Consider the following 14429-nt stretch of genomic DNA (forward strand, 5'->3'; position numbering starts at 1 on the left):
GCAAGGCATGCCTACCGCTGGTTTACACCGGTATTTCCGATTTGAATATAAGTAGGGTCGGTCCCTGCCGCCCCATTTCGACTATTTGGGTCAATGCTATCTCGGTGGAAATCCACTTAAGCAAGAAGAAGTCTACAACATACACTCGAAGTGGTTGCTATGGACGAGAAGAATCGCCCAGTAGACGCCTCCGGGTTTGAAGAGACAGAATACGAGGCACAACACTTCGAGCTCGATGCAGAATGGCAGCACGCGTCCAGCAGCAAAGCTGAGCGAGCGCTGGTACGGAAACTGGACTGGCGCTTGGTTCCGGCATGCTGGCTGATGTACCTCCTAAGCAACATCGACAGGTCCAATATTGGGTATGGTCTTTAGAGCTCTCTTCCTAACATTCGCTTACCTTGAACAGCAACGCAAAGATTGGAGGTCTCGAGGAGGATTTCGATCTCACGTCGAACCAATATTCGGTCATCGTCCTGGTTTTCTTCGTCTCATACATTCTCGCGGAGGTTCCGAGCAACATGGTCCTTAGCAGAGTGAAGCCGCATCTGTTCCTACCCCTGTTGGGCGTTTTTGGGGATTGGTGGCAGCATGCATGGGTGCAGCACAGAACAAGACTCAGATTATCGTTCTCAGAGTTCTGCTCGGTTTGTTCGAAGCTGGCTTTGCGCCTGGCTGTGCCTTTTACCTCTCCTCGTGGTGGGTAATTCGCGACCATTACCTAGTACCTGGCTGACTTGAGTAGGTACAAGAAGTATGAGTTGACATCGCGCTTTGCGTGGCTGTTTACGTCGACTGCTGTCGCTGGGACCTTGTCTGGACTGCTCGCTGGGGTGATTCTAGATCATTTGGAGGGCGCTCGTGGATTTCGAGGCTGGCGTTGGCTGTTTGTAAGTTCCCTGTGGCGCAATGTTGGCGCTTTGGTCTGACTTGCTTAGATCCTGGAAGGTGTCGCATCGATCGTCGGGGCTGTGGTGATCTTCTTTGTTCTCCCAGACTTTCCCAGCTCGACGACCAGGAATGGCTTCCTTACCGAAGAAGAGCGAACACTCGCCTGCAATCGCCTCGCTGCGGAGGGGTTCGGCTTGACCCAGGGACCGCAGAGGAAAGTCGGGCATTGGAAGGCTTTCAAGATGGTCTGTGCCGACTGGAGAACTTGGGGGCTCGCTCTGCTGTTCGTGCTTAATACTGGATCTCAGACTATGCAATACTTCATCCCGTGTCTAGTGAAGAGTTTTGGATGGAGGGGAAAAACCGCACAGTGTGAGTCGGGGAGCGAATATCCGTCTTAGAAAAGTAGCTAATCTCTCCCCCGCAGACTACACTATTCCAAGCTACGGCTTCGCTATCGTCTGCGTCCTTTCCTCTTGCTTCCTAGCCGACCGCCTTAAGACGATATAGCCCGTCCTAGCGGGCCTTTCTGGCTTTGGATTCGTCTTCTTCGTTGCCACCACCGTCTGCACGGACAGCATAACTCGATATGTCCTAGTTATCTTCGCCTTTGGTCCCATTTATAGCTGCTCGGCTTTAATCAAGACCTGGATCTCTCATATCCTAGGATATCCGGCAGAGAAGCGTGCTGTTGCGATCGCTTTGATCAACGCACTTGGCAATGCCAGCTCGATCTATGGATCGTTCTTGTGGCCCAAAGAGAACGGGCCGCAGTATCTGGTCGGCTTTGGACCGACGACTGCCTAGATGGGTACGGTGTGCATTGCGGCGCTCGTGAGTGCATGGCTGTTTAGTGCGTATCCTAGAGAGGCTAGTGAAGACGAAGAGTAGTGTCTGGAGGATAAGGGCGTGCTACATGACCTAAACGCTTCTGAGGCTCGAGTGCACTAATTCGAGACCGATTTGGCACCTATTCGGCATCGATTTGGCACCGAATTGGCATCGAGTTGTCGGTGTCGATTCGGTACTAAAGATTTGGTACCGATTTGGCATGAATTTGGCGGCAATTTGGCACCGAATCGACACCGATTTGGCATCGAGTTGTCGGTGTCGATTCGGTACCAAAGATTTGGTACCGATTTGCTATCGATTTGGCGGCAATTTGGCACCGAATCGACACCGATTTGGCACTGCTCCGACACCGATTTGGTACTACTCCGACGTCGAATCTTCAGTATCTATTTGGCACCGCAGATTCGACACTAATCTGGCGCCGATTCGATACTAGTTTAACATCGAGGTTTTCGCGCTGATAAAGTACCGGCTTAAAGTTTAAAAGTGAATTTCCACTCTCTATTTAACGCCGATTCGGTGTTATTTAGACGCCGATTTGGTGTCGAAAATTTGCTACCGATTCGGCACTAATTTCGTAGCGATTTAGTAGCAATTTAGTAGCAATTCAATATCGAATTCCTAGTCTCGGCTTCGACACCAATTCGGCACTAATTTAGTGCCAAATGTGGAAGCCAAATTGGCGTCAACTTGGTATCAAAAACTTAATAATAGGTTGGGGTTTTATCGGCACCGATTTGATAGCGATTTGGTGCCGATTTGATACCGACTTGATGCCAATTCGACATCGATTTGATGCCAATTCAACAATCTTCTACAGGCTACACGTAGGAAGTGTACACCCCATGGACCTTACGCGGGCTTCCAAAAAGAAGTCTATGTATAGTACGTAGAACTCCCGCGGAATTCCTAGAAGAACTCCATGGATAGTCTGCAGACCTCCTGCGAACTATATGGAAACTCTATGTATAGTCTATGTACCTCCCGCGGTCTATGCAACCCACACATGTCTGGTAGGCGGCTGCGGGGATTGTGCGGGCAGCCTACTAAGTCTATAAGTACGCATCGGAGAGAGGGAAGGTTCGACTAATTACGCCTGTAAAGCTACTACGCTTGCCCAAATCGAGCGGGTGCTAGACACGCTATACTATTCCTGTACAGTCTAGACGATTGGAACTCCATTTTGAAGTCTGCTTAAGATCGTACGGCTCGTGATTGTACGCGGAAATATCTGGCGGCGATTTTCCTACGCGACGGAGTATCGAAGCAATATCGGATCGGTGTTGGATCGGTAAGACAAAGCCTTAGTAGAGGCCGTGTCTTGTAAACTAGTAGTTCCAGCACTTTTGCATAGGCAAAACCCTACATGTAGGGACATCTACTCGCGGAGCGTCCGACGGTCAATCGCTGTTCCGATGTGGCCCCATTTTATCTAGAGTCTACACGACGTCCACGTCTACTAGCCTGTATGAAGTGTAAATAATTACCGCGAAAGGCAAGGAGAGAGATAGTACAATGTCGGCACTTCTTCGTGCTTACTAGTCGGAAGCTCGTGGACGGTGCGGTATACGACTTTGCCAGAGTTGCGGTGTGCTAAACTTCTTAGACAATGTCTCGGCACTTTGACTCTCCTCTCCCAGTGCAGGGGTAAAGGAGCTTTCGACACGGGAATCTGCATAAAAATGACATGCCTACGTGCTGCCAACAAGCTTTGCTAATAAGCTTACGGCTCTACAAGGTGTCGTTTCGTAGGATTGGACTTCGGTCTAATAATGCTAGTAATACCTCAGTTTGACCACGTCGCTCCACGTGCTGGACCACGTGTTGCCAATGCTGCCCGATTCTCTACGTAGGGGTCGACGTGTCGCAAAGTGTCGCTCTCTCGTTTCCTACCTTAAAGTTCGCCCAGGATTGCTTACAACGACCCACCTCCACAGAAGCCTCCTCCGCACAGGGAAGCTGCGAGGCCACTCGTATTCGCCACGCTTCACCGCCTCTTGAGGCATTTTTTGATTAATCCATGCGATTGTGATGTGACTGTTTGGTCACATCGCAAGAAACCTATCCAATAGCAACCGATGTTGCCCTTGCTGCGCTCGAGATCCGTTACGCGCTACATGCAAAAGCCATGTCAGTTTCAACTGCCGCGAGCTGTATCGGAATGTAGGCGATAAGAACGACTGCAGGTCTAGCATGCAAACGAGACCACGGCGTTTAGAATCTTCTCTGTGCCTTTCACAGACCGTCTTGTCCGGAGAGGCAGGTATAGAATATATAACACTTGACCTTTCCAGCCAAACTACGATAGACATCGACTTGTCAAACATCTCCGAGACCATCTTCCACCAAAAAGCAAAGCCATCGAGCAAAAGAACCAACCATCCAACATGAAAGTCCTCACTTTGGTCACCGTCGTCTTTATCGGCCTTATCACTCCAGCGATGGCGGTTGCCCTGCCGCTGGAACTCCAAGTTCGAGTACGACATACCTCTCCTGCCATATGTACCTGCTAGTACTAATCCGACGTTCCAGGACGGGTGCGATTATCGGTGCCAGTGCGACAACCGGTGCGCGAGCAACTGCGGCGTCCAGGGCAGCTTGTGGTACGCTTCCACTTCTCTATGCACTTACCCTGTTGTCATTGTGAATGCGCTGACCTTAAACTCGCACAGCAATGCCAACTACGAGTGCATTTGCCGCAACCCTCCACATCATGTTCAGCCTCCACATCTCGTCCAGTAATAGCCAGATGGCTATATGGACGGTTGATGCCAGCTCTGGTCCTGGCCTGAAGTTGCGAAACGGAAGGATTAATTGTTAGTGTCTTTTGGTTTGCGCTTCGGAAGAGGCAGAGTCGGTGTCGTGGTTCTCTTTGGAAAGGGGGAAATGTCGGCCTCCTTCGGATCTCAAGTCGTGGTTCCGTTTGAACAAGAGAGATTTTTGGTATCCCAGCAGAAGCCGCTTTCGTTCATGTTAAGCTAGGCGAATCATTCTTGTTTTCTCTGCGCGCTTGACTGCGACAACTTAAGCTCCACAAGTCCTATGTATGTCGCATGAGAGCTACGTGTGCTTTAGAATTACGTCTACTGCACCTGCTCTGCGCGACGTCAATCTGATGCCCTGCGACTTTTTTCTATTAAAAAGAACGCGGGTCTGATTTGCTTAAGGCTGGCAATAATAGATGCACATACGAAAATACGCCAACAGCGTCCTCTAGAGGTGCTTCTCTCTCTTACCAAGCCTCGTCAAGACCGGCCTTGTCATCTTGTCGAGACCTCGCTTACTCTACACCAGCCCAGCCTATGCCGAAAAACATAGACAGAACAATAAGCTCCGACGCAAAGACTAAGCGCGATCCGTCCCACCGTCGGGACACGGGTGACAGTACGTGTCATCGTAGCCGCATGTGTTGCCCTACAGCATTACTGACAAGAAATAGCCAGGTAAAAGAGTTAGAAATCTTTTAATTGAAGAAGGCGGCGGACAGTGTAGCAACGGTAGAAGATGAGACGAAGGCAGATGGGGCCGATCTTCCTCACCGACCCGCCCAGTCGTAGCCTGTGGATACTCCCGAACAACTTGTTTCTAGCAATACACAAAGTCTCCTTAAGACCCCGCTCACTTCACACTAGCTCAGCCCATGCCGCGGAAACACAAACGAAACGACACCCTCATAGAGACTAAGCGCAATCCGCCGAACCATCGGGACGCGGGTTACAGTACGTGCCATCGTAGCCGCATGTCAAGCCCTACAGCAGCACCGACAGTCAGCAGAGGTCGTCGAAGATGCTTCATACCAACGTAGACTAAAACGTACGGCGCAAACATAGACATTGCAGTCGAAAGCAGTACATCGAAGGGGCTGGTCTCCGGCTCCAGCGTAGCAGCTTGCCTGTTACCAAATTCATGTAAGTCATCGAAGAAATCGGCCAGAGGAGGAAGTGAAGAGGTCACCTACCGGGCAATAAGGAGGTTCGTCTCCATCTGGAAGAGCAGCAGCAGCAGCCATGCTAAGAAGCACCGAAAGCTGGAAGATGTTCATTGTTGTTTGCGGAGAGGTGTTACTCGCCGGAGGATGTCGAAGGTTTTGCGTAAAGGGAAGGCCAGAGAAGGAGGAAGTGAGCGAGATTATATCGTCCTGTCACGTATGGGCGCTAGACTCGTCGTACATCGTAAGTAGCTCGAAGCAAGGAGACAGTCCTTACCCCAGGCATAGAGTGGCTATACCTTGCTAACTTCGCAAAAGCAGTCGTTGTTTCCCGCGATCCTTGCAAATTAAATAGCCGAGCCCAAAAATCCCCTCATCGATTGGAGCCCGAACAAGGAACAGCGTCTTTTTTGCCGGCTAATAGTTGAGTATGCAAGAGGCCTGATTTGCTACGAGCTGCGCTTTACAGGGCGGTTGTTTTCCGGGACGAAGTGTTCGCATGCCAGCTTAACGTCTAGCTGCTCGCTTAAGTAAAGGCTGCGATGCAAGCACTTTTCTAGAAACCGAGAAGCAGCTATACAACACCTCCATTCCTAGAGAGCGTCTCTTCCCCACGGATTCCCTCAGGCTTCTGAACATCACCGTCTTGAAAAGAGCAAGGCACAATAGCGCTCGCAAATCCAATCACGGTTCCTTCCATGTGTTGTTAGCGTGAGCACTACTCCCCATCTGCAAACTGTACTCTGCATCTTAACGTTCGTCGGAGACTGACGGCGAATGTCCACGAACATGCTTACGGGATTCCCCATCTCGGAACTCTACCACGACCGGATGTTATTGGCGGAGTTACTACATTCCGAGTGGACACGGGTAGAGGCTGTCCGACCAAAGACCCTGCGGGACAGTGCGGAGTTGCACTCTGTACTCCATGGACGTGGCGATCGGTTCCCAGGCCTGTTCGGCAGCTGTCCACGCATCGACTACGCAGCACGCCGCCGCAAAGCAGAGCCTTTCTCATTCTCCTTTTGTGTAGTAAACTCACATCGGACGTTGACGGCAGTCGTTTCAGGATGGACCGAAATATCGCCAGGACAGTGTCGATCGAGCTGTCAGCCAGCGTTATCCAACAGCCGGCACGATTGGCATATATGGAACTCCCACCCAGGCCTAGCTTGGTGTTCCCACTACCTACCTCTCTGTCCGACTGCCTAGCGTTCCTACTGCCGCTTAAGTAATGTCGGCCGCTCCCATAATGAAGGAGAAGCTCAGTCGTGAGTGCTCTCTTTCGTTCTGTTCGTTAATAACTATGCCTCTCATCGCTTTCCTATTGGTATAACGGGAATCGCTGTCGTGGAGCGGTTTATCTGCAGAGAGGTAGGCTTTTCGGACAACGTGAAGTGAATCTGCGTTGGCCTGCCCTCAATGCAGGATTTGTCTACTTGCGGGAGCTCTCGACTGCAGTCTGCATGGCCAAGCTGCTTATTGCGACGCTATTGGTATAGACTTAATCGCTATCGCAGAGCCATTTTGTGTTTGCAGAGCTGTTGGCACATCGGTAGATATACCAGGAGAAGTTTCTTTACTCTAGCTTTCGCTTCATGCAGGATTCGTTTGGTTGTGGGAGCTCTTTCGATCGCTTGCCAAACGGCCAAGCTGTTTATTGTCATGCTGTTAGTATAGGGTCAATCGCTTTCGCAGAGCTAGCTATCTTGTGTCTGCGGAGTTAGTGTTGGCCATCATGTATGGGAAGGTGCGAAGCAGCCTAGTGTGAGTGCTCGGTTTGCTTCGCACTCAGCTTTCTGCTCATCGCCTAACAGACCATGACATTACTTCCCTTGTCCTCGTTTCTTTCATGCCCAAGTCTTATGCTGACAGGCCTCCTTTTTTCTGCCGAAGCGTGGCCACGATCGCCGACGGCGAGGGAGATGATTCTTTCGTCAAGATCTTTGTGGACGGGGTAAGAATGCAAAGCACAACGAGAAGACGACGTAGATGGAATGCACAGCGAAGCGCACCAAGTATTAACATTAGGGCGCATACATCGCCGGGGTATATACAAAGCCCAAGCCGGCCCTCAACTTCCCCAACCTTGAACATCATCCATCATTCACCCTTCACCTCCAACCTTCCTCCTCCATCCAGACATCAACTCTCTACAAGAAGAAAGCGATGAGGCCGGCAGCGCAAGCAACACCGCTAGTGAGCTGAGCGGCGCCGCCAGTGTAGACAGCAGCATCACCCTCGGGCTTGGCTCCGTTAGCTCCTCCGTCGACTCCTCCGTCGACTCCTCCGTTGACTCCTCCGTTGGCTCCTCCGTTGGCTCCTCCGTTGGCTCCTCCGTTGGCTCCTCCGTTGGCTCCTCCGTTGGCTCCTCCGTTGGCTCCTCCGTTGGCTCCTCCGTTGGCTCCTCCGTTGGCTCCTCCGTTGGCTCCTCCTCCGTTGGCTCCCGCTGCAGGGGTTGTTGTTCCATTCGTCGTGCCGGCAGGTGCGGTGCCGTTAGCAGCTGGGTGCGCAGGGTAGACGGCCGGGTTAGAAGCGTACGCAGGTGGTGCGGAAGCGTAGCTGGCTGGGACAGCAGAGGCGTAAGTTGGTGGAGATGGGGCGATGTAGGCTGGGGCGACGGCAGCAGAGGCGACGGCAGCAAGGCCGAGGGCGACGATGGAGAACTGCATTTTGAATTGGTTTTGGTTTGGTGTTGGTAGACGAGTGTGGGTGTGTTCGTGTGTGTGTGTTCGTGTGTGTGTGTGTGCTTGAACGACGGTGTGGTGGTGGTGGCGGATGAAGAAAGAAAAAGGAGGATGCGCAGAGGTATCCATCTTATTATACCTCAATGCGAATCACAACATCGAGACTAGTCTCCTGAAGAACGTGGTTAGCTAGCATCGGTTACCGTTGGGTGCAATCTGGAACACCGTCAAACTTGGATCTAGAGCCTCACTACGCTTGCTCCGCCAGTGAGGTCGTCAGCCGATCGCCACCAACACGGCACGAACACCGTCAATTGGCGGCTCGGACACAAGCGAATCCAGGGACGACGGTCGCCTTGATCCAGATCCGCCCGACGAAGCAGAGTCGCAGCGACGCAGACATCTCGTACCTCCGTGATTCCGCTCAAACTGCACCGCACATGTCTGACTCTATGGGCTTGGACTGTGCAATCTACGCCAGAGAACGGAAATACAGTTCGAGGAAGGTGTGTGTCTTCGGGAGGAATGAAAGCAACGACAAAACTTTCTTCCATCGAGCTCACACGATACCGACCGAGCCACTGGAGTGCGAGTTGAGTGGTGCGGTTTGAGCGGAGCCATGGAGGTATCGCGATTCATCGTGGGATTGCGGCACAGGCGTGGCAACCATTTGCGACTTCAAGGCGTCGACGAAAGGCGCACGACGTTGCAAATCGGCCAAGTCCGAGACCGGGACCGTCAAAAGTGCGCTCATCCAACCAGAGACCAAATCTCGCTCAGTCGAACCACGAGCGCCTCGTTGATGAGTGGCGCGATAGGCACTACTGACCGTGAGCTGAACACGCGTTCATCGTTCAGGCAAACCTCTCAACGCTGTGCGGAATGCTCATCATTGGGATGGTCTTGATGCGCCACTTTGTCCTCGTCCAGCGGCACACAACCTCATGACCTGCGGTCGTGGTGGACACGGTTCTGTGGTTGCTTCGGCGAAGTCGCCTTTAGCCAGGTACCATCAGGAACGCGCGGCGATTCATCCAGCGGGGAAGCCATCGCCTCCACAGACATGCGGCAAAGAGGATAGCATCCCATCTTCTCGTTTTGAACTGGCTGGCATGCGTGATACTCGAAAAATCTTCAATCGTCTGCGGCCGATCGTGCTTGAGACGAGCTGTTCGCAAATTCTGCGCTGCGCCGTCCAATCACGTTGATCACACCACGTTGAGAAGAGATTCGCAATTCGAGACAGACCGGATTTGATTGCTGTTCTGGGCGGGAACAATCGAAGTGGCTGGGTGGCGGTTCGGGCGAGCAAAGGAGACGGGTCGTCGTTGCGCTATCTCAGTAGTGTCTCAAAGGTTGGTGGCTCGTTGTGAGTTCTAGATTTGAGAGAGCCATGCCATACCAGGCGTAGCCGGTATCAAAGTTACGTGCAGAGCCGGAGCAGCATGATATTTGCGCTCCCTGGCAACGAGAACCGAGTCTGTGGAAGGAGAGATCGGTGCAGGGATGTTAGCCTAGCGGCGTAGCTACTGTGTTGTTTTACATGGCCAGCCTACGGCGACCTGTTCCGATCAGGATACACAGCATGGTGGCCGTTCGAATGTTATCGTCAGGATAGGCAACCTCGGCTGCGAGAGATTCGAGGTAGGTGCATTCTCATCATGATCACGAGTACGGGCATCGAAGACAGGCCAAATGATCAAAGTGAGGCGGCCAAGGACAGCTGCTTCATACCTGTATATGCTGATGTTGATCATCTGCGACAGCTGAGTTTCACATTCTACACACTCACTCATAGTTACATCCACCGCCGAGATGTGCCCTACCTCGGCAAACCGCCAGCCAGTCCGGCGGCATGTTTACAGGAAGCACATCTTCGAAGCTCTCCATGAGCCAGAAGGCCTTTGAACGGCAATCCTCACGACGTTGGCGAAGAACCAGACCGCCGATCATTGCCTACATTTTCTCAACAAACCTTCGCCAACCATGCCGGCATCGAACATAGCAGAGCAGAACGCTGTCGATCGCCTCTCCGAGAACGTGTACGCGTCAACCTCCCCGCCGATATTACTAGGCAATGCTGCCAACATTGCATATGGTGGCTGTGCTCTCGGAGTAGGCGTCAACGCGGCATATCAAACTGTCAAACCCGGCTATCATATCTACTCCGTCCTCGGACATTACCTTGGTCCAACTCTCTGCAACCGAAAGATCTTCTGCAAGATCACCCGCACGAGGGACACCCGAACTTTTGCTACAAGACTCGTCGAGGTCAGCCAGAAGCTGGATAATGGAACTATCCGCGGAACCGTGACCTTCCTCGCCGACTTTCAAGTCCAGGAACCTGCCACCTTGCTCGACTTCACCTCTATACCAGAGGGAGCTTCTCATAGCCCGGAAGAATGCGCGACGCCCAAAGACAAGGCTGAAAGATTGCTACGAGAAGGCAAGGCGACGGCCAAGATCGTAGCGATCTACGACGATTCCTTCAAAGCCGCCGACCAATTTCTTGAGATTAGGAGTCCTCCAAGCTCGATGATGTCGGAGACATTGGCCGGGTTGGTCAAAGGACCGACAAGCCAAGACAAGCTGTCCCTCACATCCAAGACCACGTCGCAGTGGGTGAGAAGTCGCCATCCTTTGGAACGTGAAAGTGATCACCTCGGGGCGTTGGCCTTTTATATGGACGGAGCACTGTCCTTTCTCCCGCTAACGCACTCGAAGATGTCCCTGTTCGAGGCTGGTGCGTGCTCTTCTCTTGACTTTGCGTTGAGGATTATGAGCAACGAGGTGGACATGGTCGAGTGGAACTTCAAAGAAATGAAGGTGATACATGGTAGTGATGGGAGGACGTACAGTGAGGGTCGCCTGTTCAACAAGGAGGGGAAGATGATAGCTGTCATGACACAACAGAGTATCCTGAGGCCACAGCCGGCGAAGAAGGCTTCTTTATGATCACGGAAGATCAGACGATTGTCCGATAGATGAGAGAACTGCGCACGTCAGGCTGCGCCTTGTGTCGTTGAACGGCGACATCGCCCGGGACGCTTTCTCTGCGAACATTCTGCTTCATTCACGGTGCTGCTGTGTCGCTTTGATCTTATGTGATTCCACCTCCGTAGGGTTCGAGTGCATCTCGAGACCAATGATGGATGTGCCAGTCGGTATTGGGCAGGCTGACTACGTTCACTTGCGCCAAATCAACAAATAAGACCGTGCCACCTCCCTCTGCCACGCGCACAGCTAGCAGATATATCCGCCGAAGCCGTAAGCGATTGAGCTGCAGAGCCAGTAAAGGCATCACTCGCAGCGTCGGAGGCTGTCATCTATTGCATCCTGACCTTGTGTCTGACTTGTCCATGGAGGCTGCTGCGAATTGTGTCTTATTAAGAATACACCAAGTATTTCGCATCCTTCTCCATCTGAACTTTGTCTGACTGGTCTGACGTTGACCTCCATCTGACCTCCATTCCACCTTTGTTTGGCTTCATCTGACATGGGCTGACGGGCTGCCATCCACGCGTGATGCACCGCCGACGATTCGTCCACTTCCATGGTGTATGTGAGTCTTGCCCTCTTGTTAAGTGAAACATGCAGTCGTGAGGGTGGCATCAGCCGGCGGAATTCGGTCATTGGGACGCCTAACGATGGAAGTTAACGTGTGGTCACGGCAGAGGTGGCGTGTGCGTGTGGTCGTATGATGGAAGCGGAGACAGCTCCGGACTTGAAGGAACAGACATGTCGAGCGAGTCGAGCTCTTGGGCATCGCTCCTGTGTACGCCCTTTCCGATGAAGTGCCGCGAAGAGATACATTTCCACACACTCGCGAGCAGTCGGAGTTCTTCCCAGTGCGTCGAAGTCGGCCACGTCGTGTTGATCTCGCTCGTCAGACATCGGTCGAGGGACCCGGCTCCCCATCCTGCCTGCTTACTTCGTATCTGGATGCGCCGGTGAGGACACACCTTTTTCCCACACACGCAAGCTCTCGATATTCCCGCTGCTAGGTATCTGTTACCTCTCAGCTGTGTGGTCCGATGGTCACGCATGCAACGAAAGTGCCAATATAGGATAGATCGTCACCTCGGGCAAGCACAAGCTAGCATACGGTACTTACAAAAGCCGTTTCCACCTTCCAACGCCTTGGCCGCAACCAACTTTCATCCCTTTCCTCATCCACTAACCCTCATGGCTCAATTATCACCGCACAAACGAATCATTCTCTGCGCAGACGGAACCTGGCTGGCCTCTGACCTTGGAGACAAATCCGTACCTTCAAGTGTAGCCAAATTGGCGCGAGCGATATCACCAAACGGACTGGACGATCAAGGCAGAATCATCAAGCAAATCGTGTCTTATCACTCAGGTGTAGGCAGTGGAGATCTTCCGTTCCAAAAGGCCATCGCTGGTAAATGCTCCGATCCTCCTCTGTCGGCCTCGCTAAAGTCCTCTCAGGCGGCATAGGATGGGGCCTCGATGCCGATGTCACGCAAATCTACGACTTCATCTCCAACAATTACCAGCCTGGAGATGAGTTGTTCTTCTTCGGCTATTCGCGAGGTGCGTTCACCGTACGCTCAGTGGCCGGATTGGTCTCGAATATTGGCGTTTTATCGAGTACCAATATGTCCCACTTCCCGGAGATGTGGAGAGCGTACCGGAAAAATACCGACGGCAGGCCATTCAAGGAGTCGTCGTGGTATCGTGACAACAAAGCCAGACTCTGCTTGAAGACTCCGCGGATCAAGGCGATTGGTGTTTGGGAGACAGTCGGGGCGCTGGTATGCATGGCAACCTATCGTGATATGACCCAGCTAATATAGCTAGGGCATTCCGGAATGGCCGGTCGTACACTGGCTGTCCACCATTGGCATCTCGCTCAACAAACAATACGCCTTTCACGACACCAAGATCTCGAGCAGTGAGTCTGCTTGTCCTTCAATCAAGACACCATACTAAACGATGGCATAGACGTCGACTACGCATTCCAAGCTTTAGCCATCGATGAGAAACGTTTGACATTTCCACCCACGCTCTGGCATGCCACTCGTGATGCTCCAGCTATCAAATTAGAGCAGTGCTGGTTTCCCGGAGTCCACAGTGATGTTGGTGGTCAGACCGATAATCCTCGAGACACCAGCGGTGCAGAACTCGGCTACAACACCTTCGCATGGATGGTCAGTCATCTTGACATGGCATACGGATAGCGCTGATCATAAACCAGGCCGACAACGTGTCTCAAATGCTCACATTCGAAAAGACAGCCATTGATGCTCTGATTCAGGAACATAGCCAGGCCCTCGCTTCCATTCGCATCAGCAATGGCTGGGGATGTGGTAAGATCATTGATAACTTCAGCGGCCTCACGGGTCCACTATTCCGCCTGCTCGGAGAGCGTTTTCGCACGCCGGGCGGGTATGATCGAGATCCAGGAGATGGCAACAGTGGTACGACTGAAGAGAGCTTCCACCCGATAGTGCGTGTTCGCAGGACGAAGGTCCCTAGATGGCAACCTCCTGCACTGAAGGGATTCGAGCTTTTGGAGCAGGGCAAGTCTTCGGAGTGGGTGAAGAGAGGCGCACGATCACTACCTGAATACGTGTTGCTGCCCAGCAAGAGGATGAGCGTGTCGATCCGGGATCAGACTGGAGATGCAAGGTACACCACCATTGACAGCATGTCCAGGACATTGTGTCCAGCTGCGATCTTGGCAGAGTTGGACGAGGCAAACAACACCGTGAACAGCATCTGATGGAGGCACGGGCGACGTAACCTAGTGACGGTGGCATGAAGAAAGGCGAACTATTACCTAACAAGACGGCCACCCTGACAGCAGTATCACAGCAAACAGAAAACAGATCACAAACGAGACCTCCAATGCATCCAAAGTCTCAATGTACATTGTATGTAAATATTTTCAGCCCTGCAGACCTTTCCAAAATCAAAGGCCTACCGACTCGCACAGTTGTCTTCTCTCAAGCGAGCGAAAGACCTGCGCATGATGAATAATCCCAAACGAAAATCCGTTGAAGAACATCAAAGTCCTTCAAGGATCGACCGCGGCCGAATGATGT

At 52.3% G+C, this 14429-nt stretch overlaps 5 protein-coding genes across 5 annotated transcripts; 3 read left to right on the top strand and 2 right to left on the bottom strand.

Annotated features, from left to right (window-relative positions):
* Nucleotides 1-159: 159 nt before the first annotated feature.
* MYCGRDRAFT_94250 (uncharacterized protein) lies at nucleotides 160-1698 on the top strand (the record flags this gene model as incomplete). The annotated part of the gene is made up of 4 exons (XM_003850539.1): nucleotides 160-326; nucleotides 410-647; nucleotides 939-1263; nucleotides 1490-1698. 4 exons carry the CDS (start codon nucleotides 160-162, stop codon nucleotides 1696-1698), a joined length of 939 nt encoding a protein of 312 aa, XP_003850587.1.
* Nucleotides 1699-5418: 3720 nt separating this feature from the next.
* MYCGRDRAFT_100649 (uncharacterized protein) lies at nucleotides 5419-5922 on the bottom strand (the record flags this gene model as incomplete). Its single annotated transcript, XM_003851241.1, has 3 exons — nucleotides 5419-5492; nucleotides 5561-5635; nucleotides 5702-5922. The coding sequence occupies 3 exons, from the start codon at nucleotides 5783-5785 to the stop codon at nucleotides 5424-5426; spliced, it is 228 nt and encodes a 75-aa protein (XP_003851289.1).
* Nucleotides 5923-7660: 1738 nt separating this feature from the next.
* MYCGRDRAFT_105049 (uncharacterized protein) lies at nucleotides 7661-8442 on the bottom strand (the record flags this gene model as incomplete). The annotated part of the gene is made up of 1 exon (XM_003851240.1): nucleotides 7661-8442. The coding sequence occupies one exon, from the start codon at nucleotides 8341-8343 to the stop codon at nucleotides 7825-7827; it is 519 nt and encodes a 172-aa protein (XP_003851288.1).
* Nucleotides 8443-9973: 1531 nt separating this feature from the next.
* Nucleotides 9974-11534, top strand: MYCGRDRAFT_73661 (uncharacterized protein; the record flags this gene model as incomplete). The annotated part of the gene is made up of 2 exons (XM_003850540.1): nucleotides 9974-10002; nucleotides 10125-11534. The coding sequence occupies one exon, from the start codon at nucleotides 10345-10347 to the stop codon at nucleotides 11311-11313; it is 969 nt and encodes a 322-aa protein (XP_003850588.1).
* A 1030-nt stretch (nucleotides 11535-12564) lies between these two features.
* MYCGRDRAFT_30969 (uncharacterized protein) lies at nucleotides 12565-13016 on the top strand (the record flags this gene model as incomplete). The annotated part of the gene is made up of 2 exons (XM_003850541.1): nucleotides 12565-12763; nucleotides 12802-13016. Coding segments are annotated over 2 exons (414 nt in total), but the record flags the coding sequence as incomplete, so codon positions are not given.
* Nucleotides 13017-14429: the final 1413 nt, after the last annotated feature.

Source organism: Zymoseptoria tritici, chromosome 7 (genome assembly GCF_000219625.1).
Source record: "Zymoseptoria tritici IPO323 chromosome 7, whole genome shotgun sequence".
Taxonomy (NCBI): Eukaryota; Fungi; Ascomycota; class Dothideomycetes; order Mycosphaerellales; family Mycosphaerellaceae; genus Zymoseptoria; species Zymoseptoria tritici.